At 30.7% G+C, this 16,245-nt stretch overlaps 1 protein-coding gene across 1 annotated transcript in view; it reads right to left on the reverse strand.

The window, feature by feature from the left end:
• The window catches only part of LOC142321719 (cell adhesion molecule Dscam2-like), a 187,715-nt gene that overhangs the window by 21,349 nt on the left and 150,121 nt on the right, over positions 1-16,245 (reverse strand). Inside the window, exons 18-21 of the mRNA XM_075360021.1 lie at positions 14,324-14,480; positions 11,979-12,132; positions 11,537-11,757; positions 2,633-2,821 (exon numbers count right to left, since the gene is read on the reverse strand). Of these exons, the coding sequence (XP_075216136.1) occupies positions 2,633-2,821; positions 11,537-11,757; positions 11,979-12,132; positions 14,324-14,480 (721 nt within the window). The remainder of the gene's footprint in view (positions 1-2,632; positions 2,822-11,536; positions 11,758-11,978; positions 12,133-14,323; positions 14,481-16,245) is intronic.

Consider the following 16,245-nt stretch of genomic DNA (forward strand, 5'->3'; position numbering starts at 1 on the left):
CATGGCCATCTGATCCCAAAAGTCTCACTTTAAAAACAATGCTGAAAAGCATTAGTGTTCAAATGAATATGCAAAATTCAAATAAGTCACAAAGTTTTTACTTTTTCTTAAAAAACAGTAATTATAACACCATCAAAAAAAGTATATAATCAGTCAGAAAGTGGTGCTCTGTCTACAAAAACAAAGAGAACCAAACTCACCAAATTTGTGCTATCAAAGTAATATTAGTAACTATTTTGGTACTGGTAACTCTAATAGCTGTGAATTATATAAAAATGAGGTTGCATATGAAAGCTACAACAGTGGGTGAGAGAATTTAAATTATGTGAAAAAAAAAAATTAATAATAAATTCTCAAAGTGGTAGAAACTCTGGGATGATATAAAAAAATCACATGAATTTTTAATGATCTTTAGCACTGGTTAGAAACTCTTTCCAACTGAGTAGAGTTAAGTGTTAAATGAAAATTTTATAACAGAAGGGGTACTATTTCTTTTTTTTACTATTTGTCTCACATTCCTGTGACATATATAGTTCATCTAAGAAGTCAAAAAGAAAATCTAAGAATTCTAAAGAAAATCTAAGAAGAAAAATCTAAGAATACTGTCAGTCCTGTGGTGAACAATGTACTACCTGTAAGACTGAATTTCAATAGGCTTGATGTGCAGTTGTATAAATCTATATTCAATTCAATGGAAAAGATAGTGAGAAAAACTATTCTTTTTCTATACAAAGCCTGGTGTAGGGCCATGTTATTCTTGAGAATGGCTTTTTAGGAGAGATGGGTGATTTGTGAGAAGTCATGTCACCTAGCCTATTGTGCTTTTGGTACTACAGACATTTAATAAACAATACAAGTTGCAATTTCTAATAGCTACATTAATGTATAAACTAACATCATTCATAACACACACAATAACTTTCTTCAAAATTATCATTTTATTTTTCTGTGAAAATAACATAACATACATTTTTTGAAGGTACATGAATTTATATCCTCTGTATTTCTCTCTATGTTAGTAAAATTATACAGAGTCATCATAAAAGAATGGTGATAGGTTTGAGGCATGAATTAAAAATAAAAATATTTGCACTTATGTTTTATTGTCAAATTCTTCATATCAAATAGTTTGTTTCATAATCAATTAGTTACAATATAATGCCCTTTGTCATTCAGCAAATATCCAATCGATATTCAGTTACTGTTTATACACTATATAACACATCTTCTATTATTGTTGTAATTGCATCCTTAATTCTTCCCTTAAGTGATTCAGGTCATATAATTTTTGATTGTAAATAACATTTTTAATTTATACCCACAAGAAAAAATCACAAATGGTTAGGCCCAACTTCTCAGACACCAGGATAAAAGCTTGGCTAAAAAATGTATTAATGTTTAGAGAGCACCATCTTGTTAGAAATAAATTTGATCTAGATTTTTGAGTTCATCCAGTTAAAAAAACCTATAATCATTTAAGATATCAAGACAACATTTTTTATTAATAATCATTTCAGCAAAGAGAAAAAATTAACTTACTGACTTTTCATTAAACCTTACCAAACATTAACTTTAGATGTGTGCATGCTAATTTCCAAAATTATATCTTGGTTTTTCAGATCCTCATGTTTGTGAATTGGATATATTAATACACACTTACTATCAAGTATATTATTAACAAGTGAAACGTAACTATAAAAAAATACATCATTAAAAAATGATTCATTTTCACTGAACTTATCTAAAATTTCAACAGCAAACAAGAAATGTTCACTTTATATATAGTTTTATTTCTTGTAGTAACTGAATTTTATATTCATACAAGTTTTAAGTAGAATATTTAATTGGTTATTTTTGGAATTTCTAACTCAAGGTTTCGCTGAGCAATGGATTTATTAGTACTTCTGATTGCAGATCGTCTAATTAGTTCAACACTTTCGTCTGATACTTGAGGCCTTCCAGGCAAGCAGTTTCTATCTGAGATCAGAAGTTATTTCTTTAAACTAATTTGAACCAGCACCAAATACTCTTTTCATGTGTGGTTCCTTTTCATATATACTTCAAAATTAACGTTAAAGAAAATTACTGACTTCAGTTTGGTATGCCTCAAAAGCATGCTTCTTCTTGAACAAATAACATAGTAAACAAAGAAATGGGACTTAGCAGCAATACAGAGACTGATGCAGTGGTTAAAATGGCTGTTACATAAACATTTTTGAGAGGCTTGTTTTCAATGCTAGCAATAAAATTTTTCCTAATATCTTGAACTGAGCTGCTAAAACCCCTTTGTATTCCTAATTTCAGCTTTCTAGGTTGGATGGTTCAGCTATGATTCCTTTAAACATGAGATTGTAAGGATTTCAACAAAATCCTAATAAAGCCAAAAATGTATGCTCTAAACATCATATGACTCACTAAGGATTACAAGTGTTAACTTTTTAATAACCTCTCAAGCCATAACTGAATATGCAGAGAATTAAATAAAATTACCTTATAAATATAAATAAAACATTAACAATAAAAAAACATCTAAACTGTGAAGGAAGTGGATAGTGAATATGTAAAATTGAATATTTACTTTAGTGAACATATAGTTTTATCCTTCAGAATGAAAAAAATAAAAATATCATACCTTCTCCTTTAGTTGAAGCTCTTACAGTATTACTAGGTTTACTATGGCCAACAGAGTTAACAGCTTCTATATATAAATCATATGGAGAGCCACAAAGTAATTTTTCAAGAGCATATGACCGTCGATCAGCTTCTAATGTAATCTGTTCCCATTCTGTATTACCTTCTTTTCTATAGCTTAGAAAGAAGCCTAAAAAAAAAAATAATTATTAAAAAAAATTAACTTAAAAGTAAATTGTCTCTTAATAAATATTTTTTTTTACTTACAAAATACAGTGCATACTGTACTCTATATAACTTCTGAACTATAACTTCACAACAGATATCGTAAGTTTTGTATGTTTATTGCATTACTTTTTTATTGGCTGCACGTATCTAAAACAGAGCTCACCAAAACAGTACAAAAATTTTTCTTACTATCCAGATTTTATTGAGGCAATCCAAACTACCTGGGTAATCTGGAAAGATATACTTGTAAGATATCTAAATTGGTTAATCAATTAAATTTCTAGATGAAAATATTTCAAGAACAGCCAGACAAAACTGAAATGAAATGTTCTGTGTATTGTTAAAATCAGAGTAGCTTATATACCAATAACTCCTAGACTAATTGCAAATTAATTAAAATATTTTTATTACATCCCTAAAAATCTACAAAGAAATAAAAATATTTCAAAAATAAATTTAAAAAAAAACTATGTTACATCAACAAATTTTGAAAAGATAATTTAATATGTATAAAGTATTGAATAATTCTACCAAAAAGAACACAATCAATATTGAATGAATTTAAGCCAAATTTTCTACTTTCAAAAACAGAATTCAATATATCAGGTGATAAAATGTCCAACAGAGGACAATTCTACTTAAGCTATCTCAAAATTGTAAGTTTTGTATTAAAATTGGTATTTGCCTTTAGCCTTGAGATCCATACTCCTAACTATTTATTTATTCTTTAATTGGGTGATTCCTATAAAAACTTTAAATTAAACTTAAATAACAAGGTAATAAGTAAAATAAAAAACGTCAATTCCATACTAAGAAATGAACCCAGGATCTTCTGTTTGTCAGTTGATTTACAGATTGAGCTTAGCCATAAATTAGCATATAGTTGTATGAATGCAGCCCTAAGTAATTGCTTAGTATGAAAAAAATATTGTTCAACAATGTTTTTTTAAATTCTTGCTGGATCTTAATTTTATATACCATTGTGTATTATTTACATACAAGTGGAATATGTGTTATAAAAAGTTCATAGCTTTCTATTTGTCTTAATTAAGAAAAAAATTGTATCAGGTTTAATAAATGAGTATATGTAGAAGTTAATAATAAATATGAATACATTTAGTGCATTTATAGAAGTTTAAATAGAGATAGTAATTAAACCTAAAATTAATATAAAGAAATATTTGGAAGGAAAATCATTTTATAGCCAAGTAAAAGTATTTCTCAATTAAAAAACAATTGTTTTTCATAAACTTGGTTTTACATTTAAATAATACTATTCTATGATTCTTAACTAAAATGATAATTTTTAGGGCAATCATTCATATATTCAATTGTTATCCAGTAACATTTAAATAACAAAAAAGCTGTCAATTCTAAATCTTTAAAAGACTGTCTACAATTTCATATTTTTTTATTCCTGCCATGGGTATCTAATTCTAATGGGTATCTAATTCTGAAAAATTCATAGTAAAATTACAGGTATAAGAATGGATTTTATATAGAGAATCTTGAACTTAATTTAGAGGTATATTTTGACACAATATATAACTGTATTATATACATTGAATTCTTGCTGAACCATTATTCAAAATTATTCCTGAAGAGAAAAATTTTAAGATACTATTACAACATCTGTGTACAGAAAGATTATTAATTAAAAATATGAATTAATCTATATATATATATAAAATTGTAGCAATTCTGTCTGTTATCGTTTGCGGCTGCAATATTAAACATACATAACTAAAATTTACTGAGACCCATATCCACCACACCTCCAGGACAATTTTTCAAAAGTTACAAAAAAAATATCAATTTCCCTTTTTTATTTGGTAACATCGATGTATATGGCAACATTGATATATATATATATATAAATATTAAATTATTTACTTTTTAATTTTTTTTTTTTTTTATTAACCTCCAGGACCACCCATAGATATTGCTACAGAGGATGATATGAACGATTTGTAGCATGTGTGAAAATGCCATGCCTGATTGAGATTCGATCCCGGGACCTACGGATGAAAGGCCGAGACGCTACCACTCGCGGCATCTCTTATATGTTTGTCATAGCTTAGCGGTCGCATTACTTAAGATCTAAAATCAACATTTTTAAGGGTAAATATTCAGAGCTATATAAGGCGAAATAAGTTTTAATTAATTTGATTATATTCATGGATAAAAAAAAAAATAGAAAATACGCTTAGAAATTAAATAAAATAATCTGTAAATTAATTAACTGCTTATAGCGGGAGCCATGTGCAGCTGCCCGGTGCAACTAAATATATATATATAAATTGTATAAAATTTATCGACCAAGTTCCTAACATTTATCTCCATGGTCTTATATAACGTGTTATGTTAAACAGATTATTAAAAATTAAATAAAATGGTCGACCTGTTAAAACAATATTTTTATAAAATGTTTTAGATACTAGCTTTTCTCATTATAATGAAGTTCCTCTGCTCTTTATTACAGCGTAAGTATGATCGTCTTTAAAGTTAAACGTCAAAATATTTAATTGCTTTTGACACTTTTCTTAGAATCCCAAGAAGAAGTTCAATTGGTTAACGTAGCAGAAGAACAGTTGCTAAAAGATGATGTGCTAAAAGAACAATAGAAGAAGATCGGCTTTGCACATCTGCCCGGCAAGAGCGTCCAAAAAAGTAAAGACATTTCTAAAAGTGCAGTTAATTACGATAACAGGTACCACTATAAGGATGACCTGAAAGTAAAAATTGGAATAATGGACAATGTTTGTGATTACTGTCAAGCTCTTCGATATGCAAATGAATCTGAAGGAATTTGTTTCAACAAAGGAAAGGTCATTTTACCAACTCTTAAGATGCCTCCAGAACCACTTAAATCATTCATATTTGGAACTGACCCTCATTCAAATTAATTTTTAAGCAATATCGGAAAGTACAATTCATGCTTTCAAATGACATCTTTTGGTGCAAAAAAGTCAATCGCCAACAGAATTCCAATCAACATTTCGCATTCAAGGACAGCAGGTTCACATTCAAGTTACTATTTTTCAACAGAGAAATAGTAACCCGTTTGCAATCTTTTCTTCACGAACATCATCAATCAGTTCGTTCATTCAAATTGGCTTTGGAACAAATGATATATGATTCTTTCAAAGTGGTTATTTGGCCAGATAAGCCACCTACTGGAGAACATGAAAGAAGGTTCAATGCCTCAACAGCGGATGAAGTTACAGTAGTAACAGTTTGAAATGAATGTACGTTCCGAGATATTGTTCTAAATCGATAAGATATACCTACGACGAATTTCAGAAACGCATAGCTCATATGACTGCCTTTAATACCCATTAATTTTTTGGAACGGTCTAACGGATACCACTTCAATTATGTTGAAAGCAACTCTACAACTGGAATACTGATAACAAAGAAAATATCATCTTAATCATTTTATTGCTTCCGTTTAATGATAAGAGCTAACCACGACAACTACATTTTGAAATATAGATAACTCTTAAATCAATAACTAAAAAATCCCAAAAATCGAAAGTGAACGACTATTGTACATCAAACTTCAGCTTCAAGATGCGATACAATCAGATGTTCCAGTTCAAGATATAGCTAAAAAGGAGTATTTACTATTATCACTTACAGGCAGTCCGCAACACACGCACGAGTATACGCAGGATACCATGACTTATGTTCAAAAACACGTCTGTTCAGATCTATTTATTACCTTTAAATGCAACCCAAAATGGTCAGAAATTGAAATTCTATTGAAAGGTAATGTGCAAGCTTCCGATCACCATGATGTTATCTTCAGGTGTTTAAACAAAAGCTTTTAAAATTGATGGATGTTATTGTTAGCCACAGAATTTTTTTCAGATGGTGTTTGTTGGATGTACTTAGTAGAATGGCAGAAGCGAGGTTTGCCTCATGCCCATATCCTAATTTGGGTAAAGGAAAAGTTTCATCTTCACTGATTTGATTATTTTAGCAGAGCTACCCGATAGCAATACGGATCTTGAATTATTTGATATAGTATCAGAGAATATGGTGCATGGACCGTGTGGTCAGCTAAATCCAAATTCACTGTGCATGAAGAATAGCAGATGGAGCAAGCGCTTCCTGCGAATGTTTTTAAATTCAACGAAAACAGGAACAGATGATTATTCGTTATATCATCGACGCTAACAATGGAGGATTTATGGCTGAATTACGAACCCGAATCAGCAATGTTTATCAAAATTGGATCGTAGACAATAAGTGGATCGTACCATATAATCCACTATTAACAAAGATGTTTAATGCTCATATCAACGAGCAATACTGCTACTCAGTGAAATTAAATATATTTGCAAATACATGAACAAAGGTATCGATAAGATTGTTCTTCAAATATGTAATGAAAACCCGCATGATGAAGTGCTTCAATATCAAACCGGACATTATACAAGTTCCAATGAAGCTTTTTGTTATATTTTTGGATTTGCCATTCATGAAAGATATCCAGTGATAACCCATCTTAGTGTTCACCTTGAAAATGGTCAAAGAATTTACTTTTCATCTGATAATATTCACAGTTTTTTAGAAAAACCATCAGATACAAAACTTACTGTTTTCTTTAAACTATGCCAGAGTGCCAGTTTCGCAAAAACTAATATATTGCGAAGTACTCACATATTAAACATGGATGGGGTAACCCAAAAAAAAGGTTTTTGCGACGCCTTACGGGAATACCGGTACCTGGATTTCCAAACATTTTTTCATCCAACACGTATTTAAGGATTTAAGGACATTTCATATTTAAGGATGCTTCTTCATCGTATTCGAGGACCAGAAAAATCAAATGCAGTTTTTGACAGAAAAATTTACAATTATGGACTTATTTTGTTGGAAAATGTTTGCATTGATTGTGGCTCTAAAACATTATATGAATTAGGACTTCAACCACCTCAATGTGATGCTTTCAATGCGATTGAACTAGAGTTTGACAAGGAAACAAATTACGATGAAAATGAACTAAGAAGATTCCTTTCAGAGAACGAGGAAAAATTAACAACTGAAAAACTTTATGTTTTTAACATCGTTGTTGATGCCACAAAAAAATCAAATGGATCTATGTTTTTTTGGATGCCCTGGTGAAAATGGTAAAACGTTTCTTATCAACTTAATCTTGGCTGAAATACAAATCAGGGAAGGAATCACAATAGCTATTGTATCATCTGTGACCTTGGTCTTTAAGCTACTTCTAGTCCAAGCGGCACATTGATGCAACGGCTCAGTCGTGAGTTGTGCTGTAATAAGTGAACACGTGTTTGTGTCTCTCGTCACAGAAATGAAACCGTAAAATGTTGCGCAACGGTATGCCATTTCTTTTTGTGTTTAATTGGGTGAAAACACGACGACAACTTATGGTAAGCTTCAGGAGGCTTTTGGAGAGGAGGTTATGTCAACAGCTCAAGTTTTTCAGTGGCATAAAATTTTTAGTGAAGGCAGAACGAATGTTGAAGATGAAGACCGCAGTGGTCGACCATCAACCTCACGGACAGATGTCAACTTGACCAGGGTGTGTGAAATCGTACGATCTGATTTCCGAAGATTATCCGTGAAAATGATTGCAGAAGAACTCAACATCAATCGAGAAATGGTTCGTCTAATATTAACTGAAGATCTTGGTATGAGAAAGATTTGTGCAAAAATGGTCCCCAAAAATCTCACACAACAACAGCAAGAATCACGGAAAAATGTGGCAGCCGATCTGTTAGAGAAAACGGAAATCAATCCAGATTTGTTGAGCCATGTTATCACTGGTGATGAAGGTTGGTTTTTTCAATACGATCCAGAGACAAAACGCCAAGTTCGCAATGGTGCTCAAAGGGATCACCCAGACCAAAAAAAGCTCCCATGTCAAAGTCAAAAGTGAAATACATGCTTGAGTGCTTCTTCGATTCCAAGGGAATTGTTCATAAAGAGTGGGTGCCTCTTGGACAAACAGTTATATTTCTACAAAGAAATTTTAGAAAGTCTTCGTAAACGAGTTCTTCGTGTCCGTGCCAACATTGCTGATAATTGGATTCTGCATCACGATAATGCGCCATCCCATACTGCTCTGTCAGTACAGCAATTTTTAACCTCAAAACAAATTTCAGTACTACCACAGCCATCTTATTCACCAGATATCACTCCGTGCGACTTTTTTCTATTTCCAAGAGTCAAAATGGTGGTCAAGGGACACCATTTTCAAACAACACAAGATGTCCAAAAAGCTGTGATGAGGGTCTTGGGGGATATTACAGAAGATGAGTTCCAGAAATGTTACCATCAAATGCAGAAGCGCTGGGATAATTGTGTGCAATCAGAGGGGAACTACTTTGAAGGAGACAATACTAAACATGACTAAAACGGTAAGCAACATTTTTTTTCGCATCAGTCTCATTACTTTATTGTCGCACCTCGTATATATATATATATATACACACACACACACACACACACACACACACAGAATCTACTAATATTAACAAAAATTATATTAAAAGAAATTTAATATTAGTTAAAATAATAATTTAATGGGTTTTTGCCTCTGTTTATAATCAAGCTAAATTTTAGTTTTGGTTTCAGACATTTTTGTTCACTGTTTTATTAAAAAAAAAACAATTTGAAAATTTTTAACACATAAAATTTTTTTTTACAAAAAGGGAAACTAGAAAATATTTCCAAGCCATCTAATTATTTCCAAATAAAATACTCTGAAATCTCTAAAATACGGTGAAATTTAAAAATAAATTGTGATACATTATGTTCATCACATCTTTTTTATTAAATCTAGTATATAAATAGTCTGCAAAGAACAGTAACTCAAAATTTAGGCAAAGAAATGTATGTCGAAAAAATGTCATATTGAAATATAGAAAAACTTCATGTAGTAGGGAAATGTTTGAATGAAAGTTTAAGTAATTGATTACATTTTAAATTCTACTCAAATGAAAGAACTAGAATTTTATTCTAAGGTGAATATACAGAGTGTTTCTAAAATGGTGGGCTGGCTATACTTTTTTGGATTCTACTTGCAAAACTAAACAAAAAATTACTTAGGAAAAATGGCGAAATCTCCTTTATTCTCCCCCTGTCCACCATTTTGTTACTTTTATATAAAAATTTATATCTCAAGTGTGATTTACAAATCACATTAATATTTCGTAAGTGTCTTGGTAATAAAGTTTTAAAATTAGAAAAAAATTAGGAATTAAATACCTTTGCAAATTAAAAAATGGCGGTCATGTTTATTTTTCAATCCGTTATATCTCCGTAAATATTAATTTTATCAAAATTTATGATATTTGATAAAATATTAAACCTTTTATTTTGAACAAAATGATATTTTATTTTTTTAAATTGGTTAACAAATAGCTGAATTATGGCAGAAAATTTATGTAATTTTGTGTCTCTTTTCATGTACTCCACTTTACATTTAATTTGATTAAATATTAATTGTTTTGATTTATTGTTAATTCTAGTATTGTAAATTAATGTCAAATTAAGTAATAATTTTTTCACAATAATAGACCAAATAATTTAAAAAAATAAAACAAGTATCTGTGATAATCTTATGTTAATTATTATAGAACAGTAGGTGTAATTAAACAGTTAACAAACGTTTTAACATTGTTAAAAGTTATCAGAGATGTTCAAAGTGTCCACCATTACAAATTACACAAGTCTAACAGCCTTTTTCTAAGAAATTGTCTTAACCGTTCAAAAATTCTGGTATTATTCCTAATTTCTTGAAATTCATTTTGGATCCTTTGTGGAAGATCCTCAGTGTTGAGTTGAATAAACAATAATATATTTCAAATGGCCCTACAGGTAGAAGTCAAGAGGGTTTGCCAGGGCACTGGCCCCCATGGCCTATCCATTTTTCATGGAAAGTTTCACGCAGGAAATCTGATACCAACTGACTGAAATGTGCTGGAGCTCCATTGTGATGAAACCATATATTTCCTCTTAATTGTACAGGTAGGTCTTCCAAAAAATATGGAAGATTTTCGGTTATTGAGCAAGATAATTTTCTCCATTTAAACGATTTGGTAGAATGACAGAACCCAAATGATAGCCATTAAAAATACCTGCCCATATGTTCAGAGAAAATCTTTGTTGATGGTTACTTTGGAAGGTACCATGAGGATTCTTGTCGCTTCAGATACTTTGGTTGTGATAGTTTTTAACACCATTCCTGTTGAAGGAAGCTTCATTTTTACATTATTAACATGATCAACAGTAATAGTTGCTGTGTAAAATTATTCAAAAGTGAAAAATTAATATCATTGTTTTATTATTATTTAATATTAAATCTTTGTCTATCCAAACGTCAGGTATAAACTTTTATATAAAAATAACAAAATGGCAGATAGCGGGAGAACGAAGGAGAAATTCCCATTTTACTTAAGGTTATTTTTTGTTTAGTTTTACAAGTAGAATCCAAAACCAGCCCACCATTTTAGAAACACTTTGTATAATGAATCATGATGCAAGGTGTTATCTCCTTCATTTATTTGTAAACATAAGCAATGTGAAAAAAATACAAAATAAAAAATAATTTAATAGTAGGAAATATTTACAATAGAAGACATGCAATTTGGGCAATAATAGAAACATCAAATTGAAAAAAAAAACTAATCAAACCTACCAGTAAGTGGGCTTCCACCATCAGATGATACTTTCCATAGTATAGAAAGGCTATTAGTTGCAGTAGAAGTGACTGCTAATGCAGGTGAAGTCGGTGGAACCATAACAATCACCTGATATGCAACATGATCTCTTCCAAATACATTTTCAGTATGACATGAGTAGTTGCCAGATAAATCAAGAGAGAGAGGTCCAAGTAAGAGACTCCCATCTCCAAGTATTCTGTAAGAAATTGAAAGTCAGAAAAACTATAATTTTTCTTGTTTACAAAAAAAAAATTTTATGGATTATAAAAATTTTTTTATGATCCATAAATTTTTTTATTTTCTATATAATTAACTCTAAAATTAAATTCACATTATTTATAGATATAATGTAGATTTATTACATTACAAACATACTATGAAAATATATTAATACTCAAAATAATGTAAAAATCTTACTGCTGTTTGTTGCTGTCTAGAGGAAGAGCTGCTCCTGACGGACCCCACCATGTACGAGTAGGTGCAGGTAATCCTACTGTATGGCACCCAAGTGTTATATGTGTTCCTGCACTACCAATTACACGACCACTAAATGATGCAATACGTGCTGGAACTAAATAAGGGAACATTAAAACATTAGTTTTGGTTGTCAATAGATTTACAACATATACTCATAGTATGAGCACCTATAAAAATATAGATCACACTGTTATCTACCTAAAGTTATCAGTATAATGTAACAATAAATCTATACTTAATATATTCAGAAATACTGAAATTTCATTTATCTTCTTTTGGTAAACTTTGAGTCTGGTGATAAAAGAGTAAATATTAACAATAAAAGATTATAGTAGGAAATTGAGACCTTTACATTCATGACTGAATTATGATCACGTTGCTGGTAACATAATTTTTTAAATAAAGAAAATAATCAACATTTATAATTTATAATAAAAATAATAAACTTCTTAAAAATATGAAATGCCACTTTGATTACCAAAAAGCTTGGATTCAGGGCTTTAAAGAAAAATAACAATTTAGGGTCATTGTGGAATCGTTTGATGTAAAGATGATAAATTATTCTTTTGATGAATGTTGAGATTAATTTCATAACTGGATAATATACATAGTTTCAGATTAAAATACAATTATTTAAATGAAACTACTTTGAAAGCTGGTAAAATTGTGTAAATCTACTAAACACTAAGCTCAGAATGCCCTTATAATGATTGGTGATGACCCATAGGGTACATGGTATCTTAAATTTATCATTCTTGCTGAGAAAGTACGAACAGAAGGACCGTACTACCTCAGTATGATGTAATGTGTTTATGGGCAGATGTTGGCTGCCTATGGTCAGTCTAGAAATTCAGTTTGCTCAGCAGTTGCACAAAAAGGATAATAATTTGAGTATGTATCAGATAAAACTAGAAATCCTAAAATACAAATACTAAACTCTTCTGCTTGAATCTAGTGGAGTCTGACCTACACCAAAATAATGTGAAGAAGGGATTACATCCTAATTTTTTGCTGTCATTGTATCTGCCTGCTGTTCTACAATATAATGCATCATAATATACTGCAAGTTTATGCTAATATATTAGAAAGGATTATTACTCATACAAGTTCAGACTGTTTATATTTAAATGCAATATATTTATCCCCTGAATGTGTTTACATTACTTCAATGTAGTCAATATAGACTAAAAATGTATTACTTCATATGTTGCAGCCTATGTAGTAGTTGTATGCAGTCAGAATCATTCCTGTGCATTATTATGTCCTACCAATGTGTTAAGGTGAAAACATGGTTGGATAGTAAGAAAGAATGATCTACTTACAGAGGAATCCCTATTTACAAAATGATGTAAATAATCCCACACAAAGGATTGCTTCTAAATGTCCTCTCCAGGTAGTGGGTGCCTTTTCTGTCTGCAATTCTTTCAAATAACGGGGAATTTTTAATCAGGAAGGAGAAGGACATTTAGGTAATTTTTCTATAACCAACTTAGATCTATTTCACAGAAAAAAATTCACGATCTGTGTATAACTTCTTAATGTATTTAAGAAGCTATGAAGCTATGAAGTTGTACTTAAGAAGCTGGGGCTATGTACCAGTCAACAGTAAGAATTTACATGCTGATAACAGTAACTGTGTAACGAAAACTTACATTTGGAACAAGGTAATGGTTATTGGAAAATTACATTAAATTATGTTTTAGTATTAGGATGTTGTTCTACTAAAATACCATCACAAAACTCTCTCCTGTAATATATTAAAATCTTTTGTTCATACTCTCTCAAATTTTTTGAACTTTTAGGTAAGTAACCAATAAAATGTACTCCTTAAAATTTTGCTTATCCTTTTTTTATATTTTCTTGCCGTAACTCTTGTATCTACAATCAAAGTTTCCTTTCTGCATATTTTGAATTTTAATTTTTTTTAACTTTTTTATTTCTTTTAGACTAAAATGACAATTTCAGAGAAATAAGTAAAAAAAATTCAAGAAATTAGTGTTAAAATATTAGGACACAATAACCAAGGCTAATTAAAAAAAAACTTTACAGAATTCAATAAATTGGGGGTCTGCCTGTACAAAACTTAATATGCAGCTGCTTCTAAAGTTTAAAAAGCAGCATAAAACAACTATGAGAATCAAAATTATTCAGATGAAGGATCATTATAAAACTTCTATAGATTAAATTAGAATTGGTGACTATAGTTCTTCATGAATAATAAAAGCAATTAATTGGACAATCAAACAAACATTAATAAAATGTATGTAACTGAAGTTTTAAAATACCTCTTGATAACGGTGTCTGTGATACTTTTACACTGGGTAGACCTTCACCGACACTAGTAGATGCTGTAACCCAGAAGTCATACCTCTGAAACTCCTTTAGACGTCTGCACTCATGAGAATACTCTCGATCTCCAAACACTACTTCTTTCAAAACTTCCTACGCAAACGAAAATTATTTTTCATGCAAATGATAATATAACAGGGATTTTAAATGAATTATTATTAATGTTGTGTGCATTTATACTTTCTTGAAATAATATTGTAATTTTCAAATTAAAAATATTTTGTGATAACTGTTAACCATGCGGATTGATGGATACAGATTGACACTTGAAGAATAGTATTCAATTTAAGCAAATCTTGTTATTAAATGTGACTTGGCAATGAAAATTAATTTTTTTTTTATTTTAATTAATTTTTATCATATTTATTAAAATAAGAAAAAATTAATCTTATTCATTAAAATAGAATTTTTCAGTGATGTCAATCACTCTGCCCAACCAGTGGGTTATTGCTCATTATTAACATTACTTACCATAAAGTACAAGTACATAATTTCATTGTGCCACATACCCTATTTTATTCTTTTTGATTACTTCTCATGTACATGCTATTTCTACGATTTCTAGCATTTCTTATGCATCTCCCAAATGCATTTATGTCATCAGTGAATTCAACAAGCATCTTTGCTATTCTAAAACTCCTTATGTGTATTACTTGCACAAGGGGATTGTTTTTTCATAAGTAGACATTTAACGAATAAAAAATATAACTTTTTAAGGCATCTAAATCAACCTTACTTACTAACAGTTGTATAGTAGACTAAAGGAATGTTCAATAATTAACGAGACAAACTGATATACAGAAAAATCCTTCATTCAGTGACAATGAAACTTGCACTACTTTTCAACATAGTCTCCAGCAACATTTAAACACTTATCTCACTGCTTTTTGGGCTTTCTGATTCCTGCAGCATAGAAGTCTTTACCTAGCTGTTTCAACTATTCGTGTACTACTTTTTTGATTGCAATGTTGTTGTCAAACCTCTTGCTGCGTAAAAAGTCTTTGAGCAGGCCAAACATATGAAAATTAGACAGGGCATGGACTGTAAGGAGGATGTGGCAACGTCTCCCAACCCAATTTCTCAAGCGCTTCTCTTGTTCTCTGAGTGATGTGAGGGTGCGGGTTGTCATGTAAGAGAATCACGTCTTTTGAGAGCGCCCTAATGTTTTTGCCTTATCATGGGTCTCACTTTTTGTTAGAGCATGTTAGAATAGTACTCATTGTTTACAGTATGTTGATCTAAATAGTCACTAAAAACTGGACTTTCTAAGTCCCAGAAGACCATCAACATCACTTTACCGGCTAATGCTTGAGTTTTGAACTTTTTTTTGGTGCATGAATCTGGATATTTCCACTCAAGACTTTGCTGTTTGGATTTGAGCTCAAAATGGAGTATCCACGTGTAGAAAGTGGATCATTACCTTCTGCTTCAAACAATTATTTGGGCTCAAAACAAATGTAAATCCAGGTGTCTTTATGGGCTTGAGTCTTGGAACCCATATCAAACATGCTTTGCAATAATTCAGTAAATCATGAATGACTGAATGTGTGGTTCCAACACTAATATTACACAAATTAGCAATTTGGGAAATTTTGATTCACCTGTCTTTGCAAATAAGATCATTTACATGATTTTGCAGTGCGGTAGTTGAAAGTTCAATTGGCCTTCCAGAGCGATGGAGATCAGTCACACTTATACTTCCCGAATTAAACTGTTCAAGACATTTATACACATTACTGCAATTTAAACACTTTTAAGCATACTGTCTCAACATTCTTGAGTACATTTCCGCTGGTTTCACACCTTCTGATAAAATCGTATCACTTAACATTACCCTTTCAGCATACACATTTCAAGC

This window comes from Lycorma delicatula, chromosome 3 (assembly GCF_047948215.1).
Source record: "Lycorma delicatula isolate Av1 chromosome 3, ASM4794821v1, whole genome shotgun sequence".
Taxonomy (NCBI): Eukaryota; Metazoa; Arthropoda; class Insecta; order Hemiptera; family Fulgoridae; genus Lycorma; species Lycorma delicatula.